Source organism: Neoarius graeffei, chromosome 1 (assembly GCF_027579695.1).
Source record: "Neoarius graeffei isolate fNeoGra1 chromosome 1, fNeoGra1.pri, whole genome shotgun sequence".
NCBI lineage: Eukaryota > Metazoa > Chordata > Actinopteri > Siluriformes > Ariidae > Neoarius > Neoarius graeffei.
This window is the reverse complement of record NC_083569.1, coordinates 117,120,191-117,132,194: the sequence shown is the minus strand read 5'-3', so window position 1 is coordinate 117,132,194 and position 12,004 is coordinate 117,120,191. Positions and strand designations below refer to the sequence as shown.

General features: G+C 43.4%; 1 protein-coding gene across 1 annotated transcript in view; it reads right to left on the bottom strand.

The window, feature by feature from the left end:
* Nucleotides 1-1,898, bottom strand: part of shrprbck1r (sharpin and rbck1 related) — a 45,306-nt gene extending 43,408 nt beyond the window's left edge. The window contains exon 1 of the mRNA XM_060915455.1: nucleotides 1,371-1,898. Within this exon, the coding sequence (XP_060771438.1) occupies nucleotides 1,371-1,670 (300 nt within the window). The 5' untranslated portion in view covers nucleotides 1,671-1,898. The remainder of the gene's footprint in view (nucleotides 1-1,370) is intronic.
* Between the last annotated feature and the right edge of the window lie 10,106 nt (nucleotides 1,899-12,004).

Below are 12,004 nucleotides of genomic sequence, written 5' to 3'. Positions count from 1 at the left end.
ACACAGAGATAGAGTGAGAGAGACAGCAAGAGAGAGACAGACAGAGTGAGACAAAGAGAGAGAGAGAGAGAGAGAGAGACACAGACAGCAAGAGAGAGAGACAGAGACAGAGTGAGACACAGAGACAGAGAGACAGAGAAAGAGACACACAGACAGAGAAAGACACACAGAGACAGAGAGAGACAGCAAGAGACAGACACACACAGAGATACAGTGAGAGAGACACAGAGACAAAGAGTGAGAGAGACAGCAAGAGAGAGAGAGACACAGAGAGAGACAGAGTGAGACAAAGAGAGAGACACACAGAGATGGAGAAAGAGACACACAGAGATAGAGCCAGACAGCGAGAGACAGAGAGACAAAGAGAGAGACAGAGAGACACATAGATAGAGTGAGAGAGACAGCGAGAGAGAGAGAGACAGAGAGACAGAAAAGAGACACACAGAGATAGAGTGAGAGAGACACACAGAGAGAGAGAGACAGACAGACAGAGTGAGATAGAGAGACAGACAGACACACAGAGATAGAGACAGAGAGTGAGAGAGACAGCAAGAGAGAGAGACAGAGAGAGACACAGAGACAGAGAGAGACAGAGTGAGACAAAGAGAGACAAAGAGAGAGACACAAAGACAGAGAGAGACAGCAAGAGAGAGAGACAGAGACACAGAGATAGAGTGAGAGAGACAGAGAGAGTGAGAAAGAGCAAGAGAGAGACACAGAGAGACAAGCAGAGACAGAGAGGCAGACAGAGTGAGACAAAGAGATAGAGACACACAGAGATGGAGAAAGAGACACACAGAGATAGAGCCAGAGGGACACAGAAACAGAGAGAGTGAGAGAGACAGCAAGAGAGAGAGAGACATAGAAAGTCAGAGAGAGTGAGTGTGAGAGAGTGAGTGTGTGAGAGAGAGAGAGAACTCTAATTATGAGCCTCACAAGAAAAAACAAAGCTCATATTCACTAAGACCAGAGCACAGGTGCAGTATTTTGAGTGGAACAGTGTTCGCTCTCCTCTCCTCTTCTTATCATCCTTGATATGCAAATCTGCATACACGTCGAATGTGATGACGTCAGAGTTTTCGACTTGTGAGGTCACGAGTCACTTTTTGGGGGGGGTTATGTAGCTGTGTTTAACTACCTCATTTCCCAAACACTGCAAGTTTAAGAAACAGCTAAAGTTCCTGAGTTCCTGGCTGTGACTGCAGTGATTCTAACTTTCAGCGTCGAGGCTGTAAGCAATAACACTGATCACGTGATGCCGAATGGTCGAGCGGAAATACAATGTCGCTCTGAAAACCCATGAAGCGAGAGAAAGCGTGTGAAAGGTTCGAGTGTAGAGGCTGTGTGAGCGGATGAGAGGATCCGGTTACCGCATTCGTTCCGCTGCTGTGTCTCAGGGCCAGTCGGAATTCCCCCGCCTTCCCCGGGTCCATGCTGAGCTGGAGCCGCAGAGCCTGGTCCCCGCAGCCCGGCGCACACAGCGGCCGGAGCCCGGAGTGACTCCCCGACACTCGGACCGACATCAGGACGGTGCTGCATCCCGCCGCTGGGGCCTCCAGCCCGGGCAGAGAGCAGCACAACGAGGAAGAGGAGGAGGAGTTGGAGGAGAAGGAGGAGGAAGAGGAGGGCGGACCCGGGAGCGACTGCGGAGCTCCGGAGCTCTGCGACATTCCACCGTCACCGTCGAGAACTTCTCATTCCACCGCCGCTTCTCTGTCCACAACTCTTCACTTTGTTGTTGTTGTTACATTATTAACGTCGTTCTTACATTATAAAGTATAATCTTACCTACTTTCCTACAGGAAGTAAGAAGGCAAAAAAAAGTATCCAGTTTCACTTCAGCTCCAGCTCCAACTTGGTTACAATGTTGTTCATGTGCTTTCAAAATGTGTCATTACAAATGCACTAACCGCCCCGTGCCTGCACTGCGCACGCGCGGAGCTTGTACGCATGCGCAGTGTAACATAATAGCTCAGGGGATTTTCTGTGGTCAGGATACTCAGACCTCAGCTCAGCACAGGTGTTTGTAAAAAAAAAAAAAAAAAATGTTAAAATAGTTTTGAAGTAGACGTAGTGTTTGTTTAAAGGACAAACAAACGGGTGATTCTGGAAGTTTCAACAGGGTGGTGCTGTGTAATAATGTGTAATAACACAGAGACTCAGATTGTTTTGCAGGTCAAGGGGCCCACAGGGCCCCTCCTGGGAAAAAACAGGGGCCCATTTCTACAATGGGGGGCCCAGTGATTATCCTTCAGTTGAAGCGAACCTAGTGAGTGAAGCGAGCCCAATGAACAGCTGGAGCAGCCCAGGGGCTGTTTTTTTCTTCTCAATTCTGTTTTTTTTTTGGTATTAGAAGCCATATGAAGCAATGTAGATGACAAAAATCAATGCTTCAACCAAATATATTGAGATATTGTTTAATCAGTGGCAATATTTTGGAATTCAACCACAGGCCACTATATATCACATCTATATTATCTCCTCCTTGTAAATTATAATTTATTTTATTAACTTGTTTTCAGTTTGGTGTAGGTCTATAGTAGTAGTAGTAGTAGTAGTCACCAGTGGTAGTAATAGTAGTGGTTGCTGTTGTAGTAATTGATGTTGCAGTAGTTGTTGTTGTAAATCTAGTATGACTAATTACCTTGGGTATCAGGGGTATCAGTTTTTTCAGGTGAATATACTCTCTTTCTGCCGAAGAATGACAAAATAGATGTATTTTTCTTTTTTTTTCTTATCCATGTTTTCTTGTCTCTTTCGAATATTCGTACATAGACCGTAAGACACCACCTAGCGAAAGACTTGGATCAGGTTTTACTCGCTTGGGACGCTACAAACGGGGCGGCATAAATACACGAACGGGTCCGACGTATATTCAATATGGCGGCAGTCAAAACAAATTCATCTGATGCTGAAATCTGTTGAATATCCAGATAATTATGTTGGAAGTTGCATATTTGTGCAAGATTTTCGATACTGAGACCATGAAGTCAAGTAATACGCCACGAAATGTTCCAAATAGGGTATAAAATGATCGTGTCCATATTGGCCCCTGCCCCTCTCGACAATGCGTTCATTATTTGAAATAGTGCCAACAATCTGAGTCTCTGATAACAGCACAGCCTGAAGTGTTTTATTCCTTTTACACCTCAGCAATGGTTTTGTTTTATGAACTATGACATGTCATTCATTAATAAGTTAATCATTGCAAATAAGGGCAGCACTTTCAGTAGCGCTGGTTAAGCTAGTATCTCACTGGGCTGCGATAGCTTGCGACAAATTGCGAACATCATTCGCGAGAGAGTTTCAAAAGTGTCTTGAAACATTCACGGGGCTTCTCAATTTCCTCGCATGAGTCGCAAAGTGTCGCTCCTTCGTCACTGAAATTTTGAACATGTTCAAAAAATTCGTGCGACAAAATTTCTCTCAAAATAGCCGCAAAAGCGTCGCTGGTGTCGCAAAGCTGTCGCAAACCCTCCTCAAGTCAGTTTCCGTGAGGCTTCCTCTACTTCCCTGCCTGCTGAGGGAAAGCCGGGCTGCGACAGCCTGCGACTAGTTGGAGACACAACAATTGCAGTAAAATATGCGAATATCAATTCAGTGTGATTCCAAGTGAAAATTGTCGCTAATTCGCATATTTTATCACAATTGTTGTATCTCCAACTAGTCACAGGCCGTCACAGCCCAGTGAGATACTACCCTTAGAACTGCTGCCATACAGCAAGCAGGGTCTGGGTTTGAATCTGCCAGCTATAAAGCTATCACAATATTTTATTTATATGAAAAAAAAACACAATCTAGGTAATAATAATAATAATAATAATAACCAGCAAGAAGGTCCTGGGTTTGAGCCCAGCAGCCGATGAGGGCCTTTTTGTGTGGAGTTTGCATGTTGTCCCCGTGTCCACGTGGGTTTCCTCTGGGTGCTCTGGTTTCCCCCAAAGACATGCAGGTTAGGTTAATTGGTGGCTCTAAATTGATTGTAGGTGTGAATGTGAGTGTGAATGGTTGTCTGTCTCTATGTGTCAGCCCTGCGATAACCTGGCGACTTGTCCAGGGTGTACCCCACCTCTCACCTATAGTTAGCTGGGATAGGCTCCAGCTTGCCTGTGACCCTGTAGGACAGGATAAGCGGCTACAGATAATGGATGGATGTGTCAGCAACTGGATGTTCCTGTGGCAGACAGTTGGTATCAACACAAGCAAGATGCGGTCTTCGATAATGGAGACTGTGTAGTCATGTGGGATAAGACGGTGCCCACGGACCAAACCACAGCTGCCAACAGGCCGGACATTGTGTTCCAGGATAAAAAGAACAAAACATGCGTGTTCATCAACGTGGCCATCACGGAAGACAACAACATACTGAGTAGGGAGGCCGAGAAGATCATCAGGTACAAAGACCTTGAGATCGAGGTGCAACGCATGTGAAACACGAAGACACGAGTGGCCCCAATAGTAGTAGACATGCTGGGGACTATCAAGACCTGGTTCCAAGACCAGCTGGACAAGCTCCCATGAAAGATGAGTGCAAAAGAGATCCAGAAGATCACACATCTCAAGACAGCATGCATCCTTCATCGAATCCTCAGCTGAATACCTATCTGATCAAAAAGTCTGAGAGGTCTGGTTGACCTTTGGTGAATGAACCAGTGTGCTGTGCCCCAGTGCACTGAGAAGAGGGTGGATAATAATAATAATAATAAAGGGAACTGAGGTAGGCAGCACGGTGGTGTAATGGTTAGCACTGTCGCCTCACAGAAAGAAGGTCCTGGGTTCAAGTCCAGCGGCCAGCGAGAGCCTTTCTGTGTGGAGTTTGCATGTTCTCCCCGTGTCTGCGTGGGTTTCCTCTGGGTGCTCCCGTTTCCCCCCCAGTCCAAAAACATGCAGGTTAGGTTAGCTGGTGACTCTAAATTGACCGTAGGTGTGAATGTGAGTGTGAATGGTTGTCTGTCTCTATGTGTCAGCCCTGCGATAATCTGGCGACTTGTCCAGGGTGTACCCCGCCTCTTGCCCATAGTCAGCTGGGATAGGCTCCAGCTTGCCTGTGACCCTGTAGAACAGGATAAGCAGCTACAGATAATGTATGGATGGAACTGAGGTAAGCAATTACCACCCAATAGTGTGCCTGCCCAAGATTCAAAGATTTTTTTTATTGTCAATTCACCGTATATCCAGGACATATACAGTAGGAGAATCAAAATGCTGTGTCTCTCACCTTACTTGTGAAAACAGATAAAGATTACAAAAGAAATCTTAAGAAAAACAATATATATAAATATTTATAAATATAGCTAATATAGATAAAAAATACACTCTAAAATCAAACAATGCACAAAATAGCAGTAGTGCAAATACAGTACAATATCTAATGGAGAAGGTGCTTAGAAGAGCAGCTTATAAGGTGTATATGAGCAGTAGTGCAAATGAGCAATAGCAGCAGATGTAATGCAAATGTTTGTAGTGTGATTGACAGGGATCATGGCGGACAAGGTGTATGAGCATCTAGCTCAGAACACCCTTCTGGTGGATGAGCAAAAAGGCTGTCGAAAGAGCTCTAGAGGCACCAAAGGTCAATTGTTCATAGATAAAGCAATTCTACGGAATTGCAAGAGACGACACACAAATTTAGCCATGGCATGGATCGATTATCATAAAGCTTATGATATGGTGCCTCATTTGTGGATTGTAAAATGCATGGGCATGGTAGGTGTCACAGAAAACATATTTGTCATCATTCGAAACAGCATGGAAAATTGGAGAACTGTTTTGACTGCTGGTAGGAGGGAATTAGGAGAAGTTAATATAAAATGTGGAATATTTCAGGGAGACTCTTTTCCCCCACTTTTATTCATCATCATCATGCTGCCCTTGACACTCATTCTGAAAAAAATGAATGCTGGGTACAAACTCAGTAAGAATTGCCGATCTATCAATCATTTATTATTTATGGGTGACCTGAAATTGTATGCTGTGAGCAAAGAACAACTGGAAGAGCTGGTGGATTAAGTCCACAAATTATCTTGGGACATAAGGATAGCTTTTAGACTTGACAAATGCACTGTTTGAAAAACAAAAGCTAGAATGGGGCTTGAACTCCCAGACAATACCCAGATGAGACAGGTTGATGAAGCCGGCTACAAGTACCTGGGAATTCTTCAACTTAATCAAGTCCAGAACAACCAGATGAAAACAAAGATCAGGGAGGAGTATTTACAGTGTGTAAAGAAGTCCAAATTGAATGGGGGGGACTCTAGTGATGGGTATTAATGGTTGGGCGGTGGCAGTGGTAAGATATGGTGCTGGGATTGTTGAGTGGACAAAGGAAGAACTTGCAAATCTAGATCAGAAGACTCGAAAGATTATGTCCATGACTGGCAGTCTGAACACTAGGGGCAATGTTGCTAGATTGTATTTGCTGAGAAAGGAGGGCGGTTGAGGATTGATGGATGTTACTGAGTGTGTAGAGAAGGAATGTAAGAGCCTTTATGGCTACCTCAAGAATAGCAAGGAATGGATGCTGCAAGCTGCATTGGAGGAAAAAGTAATTGTTGAGGTGGAATCACTAGTTGACTAACAGAAGAGGGTCTATGAGGAGAAGGTCAGCGAGTGGAAAGATAAACCGTTACATGGAGTGTTTATGAAGAACATTGAAGAAGTGGCAGATTCAGAATCTTGGAAATGGTTGCAGAATGGATTTCTGAAGAAAGAAACAGAAGGAATGCTTGCAGCACAGGAGCAAGCATTAAGAACAAATGCTGTTAAATGCAACATAGACAAAACATCTGACTTCCCACTTTGTAGACTCTGTGTCCAAACCTCTGAGAGTGTGCAACATATAGTTAGTGGATGCTCGAAACTGCCTCAATGGGAGTACAAACGTCGCCATGACAAGGTTGCTCTGAGAGTTCACTGGGAACTAAGCAGAAAGCACAGGCTGCAATGTGCTGAGAAATGGTATGAACATCGACCAATGACTTTGATTGAGAACAATGATGTGAAACTGATGTGGGACAATACCATCATAACTGATCAGAAAATTGATCATAACCGTCCCGACATCGTGTTGGTTTTGAAGAAGGAGCACAAACGGATCATGATAGATGTGGCAGTGTCGGATGACAAAAACATCAAAACAACCGTCAATTGGAAGATAGAAAGGTACCAAGATCTTGTATTTGAGGTTCGGCGAATAAATCAGGTAGAAACGATTGTGGTACCAATAGTCACAGGAGCACTTGGAATCACCTCCAAAGATTTTAGATGTTGGCAAGAAACACTGGGAATACCTGATATTACAGGGAGTGCGCAAGTATCAGCTCTTTTGGGAATGGTGGCACGGTGGTGTAGTGGTTAGCGCGGTCGCCTCACAGCAAGAAGGTTCCGTATTTGAACCCAGCAGCTGGCGAGGGCCTTTCTGTTGGAGTTTGCATGTTCTCCCCGTGTCTGCGTGGGTTTCCTCTGGGTACTCTGGTTTCCCCCACAGTCCAAAGACATGCAGTTAGGTTAACGTGGGGCGGCTTTGGGCTGAAGTTCCCTTGAGCAAAGTACCTAACCCCTGACTGCTCCCCGGGTGCTCTAGTGTGGCTGCCCACTGCTCTGGGTGCGTGTGCGTGTGTTCACTGCTTCAGATGGGTTAAATGCAGAGGATGAATTTCACTGTGCTTGAAGTGTGTATGTGACAAATAAAGGTTTCTTCTTTCTTCTTCTTCTCAGGAAGGTCCTAAGTCTGTAAGCTTCGGGAAGGAACTGAGATGAGGCAAATAACACCCAGCAGTAACACCAAAGAGCTGAAGAGAATTATTTCATAAAAATAATAATAATATACTGTACATGGCCTAAAGGTTAGAGAAGCAGCCTTGGGTCCAAACGCTGTGGGTTCGAGTCCCAGGACCAGCAGGAAAAATGTAAGGGGAGTTGAGTGAATGAACAGCACTTTCCCCTCCCTCTGTATCATGACTGAAGTGCCCTTGAGCAAGGCACCTAACCCCTAACTGCTCCCTGGGCACTGTAGCATAGCTGCCCACTGCTCTGGGTATGTGTGTATGTTCATTGCTCACTTGTGTGTGTTCACTGCTTCAGATAGGTTAAATGCAGAGGAGGAATTTTGCTATGCTTGAGTGTACATGTGAAAAAAATAGAGTCTTCTTCTTTTTCTACTACTACTACTACTACTACTAATAATAATAATAATAATCAAGGCCAACAGGAATGACTTACCAGTACGTAATGGGTCACATCTCTCTCTCTCTCTCTCTCTCTCTCTCTCTCTCTCTCTCACACACACACACACACACACACTACAGTATATATAGTCATACAGAGATATTCAGGCCTAATGTCTTTTGTGGTGTAGGTTTTATGATAGTGATATGATAGTTTGTTCAGGGTTCCCTGGCACTCATCACACTCATCATTGACGAACATAATCCATCAGTGATGAAGAGAAAATTTCTAGCAGTCATCACAGTGACGAATGGATTTGTCATCTTTATCATTACCATAAGTCATCTTTTATAGAAATCCCTCCACAAATCCCTCCGTTTGCCGAAATCCAACCCCAGTGAAGAGACGGCGGGAAGTCAGAGTGTAAACAATGAGCACATGATTGTGACCAATAAAAATCAACTACACATAATGACCAAATGAGCGCCAAGCTTTGGACCAATCACAGTGCATCTTAATCGGCTGGTGTAATTATCTTTGTGTGAACTGAACAATGGTGCAGTCTCAGCTGGTGAAGTTTTTTTTGGGCGGGGCTTCTTCAAGCACTGAAGATGATTTAAGGGCTGAAACAGTCACGGGGGAGGCTCAATCAGATCCCCGACCGTCCCTGAGCACATCAGACAGTGTCAGTAATACAGGAGTCGGTTAATAAAAGTCAAAGTGAAAATGCTGTCAACCAGCAAGTGACTGAAGGGAGCTATGTTTTGGATGACGTGGCGTGTGGAGTCCCTGTGGCTAACACAGTGGCATTGTTAGGCCCTATCACTCAGGGCTATAGCCCCCGGGTATTTACACCCTCAAAAAAAGTAAGAGATTAATAGAAAACACCTGACTTGGATGCCATCTGGGATTTTGAATGTTGTAATATAATAATTTAGCTTAGAATTGGTGCCTTTGTGGTCCTAAAGGAGAGATATGTCTCATCTCATCTCATTATCTCTAGCTGCTTTATCCTGTTCTACAGGGTTGCAGGCAAGCTGGAGCCTATCCCAGCGACTACGGGCAAAAGGCGGGGTACACCCTGGACAAGTCGCCAGGTCATCACAGGGCTGACACATAGACACAGACAACCATTCACACTCACATTCACACCTACGGTCAATTTAGAGTCACCAGTTAAACTAACCTGCATGTCTTTGGACTGTGGGGGAAACCGGAGCACCCGGAGAAAACCCACGCGGACACGGGGAGAACATGCAAACTCCGCACAGAAAGGCCCTCGCCGGCCACGGGGCTCGAACCCGGACCTTCTTGCTGTGAGGCAACGGTGCTAACCACTACACCACCGTGCCGCCCCTGAGTGAGAAATTATTTATTTTTATTAAACTGATGATTAATTTTACTAGTGATATTTAACAGTCATTTGGCACATGCGTCAGTTTCCTGAGAGAGTGTGGGTGTTGATGATAATAACTTAATAATTAAGAGACAGAAACTGAAGCGAACAACATAAATGTAAAAAGAGCAGTGCAAAACTCATCTCATCTCATTATCTCTAGCCGCTTTATCCTTCTACAGGGTCGCAAGCAAGCTGGAGCCTATCCCAGCTGACTACGGGCGAAAGGCGGGGTACACCCTGGACAAGTCGCCAGGTCATCACAGGGCTGACACATAGACACAGACAACCATTCACACTCACATTCACACCTACGGTCAATTTAGAGTCACCAGTTAAACTAACCTGCATGTCTTTGGACTGTGGGGGAAACCGGAGCACCCGGAGAAAACCCACGCGGACACGGGGAGAACATGCAAACTCCGCACAGAAAGGCCCTCGCTGGCCACGGGGCTCGAACCCGGACCTTCTTGCTGTGAGGCGACGGTGCTAACCACTACACCACCGTGCCGCCCCTGAGTGAGAAATTATTTATTTTTATTAAACTGATGATTAATTTTACTAGTGATATTTAACAGTCATTTGGCACATGCGTCAGTTTCCTGAGAGAGTGTGGGTGTTGATGATAATAACTTAATAATTAAGAGACAGAAACTGAAGCGAACAACATAAATGTAAAAAGAGCAGTGCAAAACTAACTAATAAAAAGGTTATAACCTTTGAATGTGTGTGGGTGAGAATATTACCTTGTAAAGTTAGATATAACCTCTCCAACCTATCGATGCTAATCTCCCTTTAAAAATACAAGCCCCAGGAGAACCTGACCTACCCCAATAGCTAGAATAGAAACACCCCTGGTCTAACTAATGTATGATGAAAAATGCCGTGTTGTTCTGTGTTCAGTTCGTAAATTGACAGGAAATTTGGATTCCTTCATTGTTGGTTGGTCCAAGATTCTTCTCAACTCTGTTCAATTATAAATCAGGTTTTGTGTTAAAGTAAAAGCTAAAGGGAGTCCTAATACCACTTTTGAATGATTCCATACTAAAATAACCTTCGGTAAGCTCAGAATAAAGAGGTTTATTTTAGCTTGATGGTGCACATGGGCACCCAAAATCAAGTCTTTCTTATTAGAGTCTGGAGTGGAGCCCAAATTTTATATGTTATGGAGAGGCCTAGCCGTATCTGCACAAGTATTTGAATTGTGCCAGTTTGGTTGGTATAAACCTGTATTAAGTCCACTTTGATAAGTCAGAAACTTAGAAAAAAATACAGATGAAGAAAAAGTGAAGGATAATTCTTTCTTGATTTTTCAAGGAAAAAAATGGAGGATATTTTTCAGAACCCAGCGGGAACCCTGGTTGTTTTTGACAAAAGGGACAGAGGTGAGTGTTATTTTTAGATAGTTTAAACAAGGGGTCATGTCTGGCCAATATAACTGAGGAAAAGAAGATTAAAAAATAGAGCGGCAGCTACAATTAGCAACACTTTTTCAGATTGACCAATAGAAAACAATTGTACAAAGGTGAGCTTCAGTTACAACAGTTATTAATGGTTAATTAATCAACCAGAAGACCCCCTTCACCCTTTGATCTTGTCATCTGATGACACAGCTCATTACCTGAGATGGAATTTTTTTAGTACGATCAGCAATTTGAGGAAAACCTGGATGTTATCATCGCAGGTAAGCATGGTGGAAAGATCATGGACATGTTTTACTGATCAAATTCACAGATATTTCATGATCTCCCCATCGAAACCTATTTGTTTCTTACTCTTTCATTTGACAGTCGCCATTTTGTATCTAAACGCGCATTTGAGAAGTCACGTGAGGTGTCGATAATAGTGATCACTTTCACCAGTGTCCACCATTATCAACACCCTGTGGAATTAAGTGACATTTACAGCTGTTATGGATCGATCTGTGTGTAACATTGTTGAAGTAGATGAAGTACTTTAAAAAAAATAAAAGTACTGTACTTTATGATCATTTTTTTCTGATTCATAACAGAATGGAATGTTTATAGAGTATTTGGAATCCTATTGCAATAAATAGAATTAGAACAGAATTAAATTCTGAACATATAAAAAAATTACATGCTTGAAATATTCAGATTTTTCTATTCCATTCAAAATTTATTTATTTATTTATTTATTTATTTTTGCAGTTTGCTGTAAATATCTACCACATATTACAATATCAGCAGACATTTTATATTTTGGTTCGAGGAATGACATGCAACCTTTGACCTGGATTTTCATGTGATTACAATGTCAATTGCCTGTTGACATTTATTGGTAAACTACAAAACTAGAAATTAATACAAACAACAACGAATGATTAACAAAAGGTGATCTATGGAAATACTTAGAAAGTGGGTAGAAAGTGGAACAAAAGATTTTGTGACGCAGGCTAAACATTTTCAGTTCATTTGTTGACAA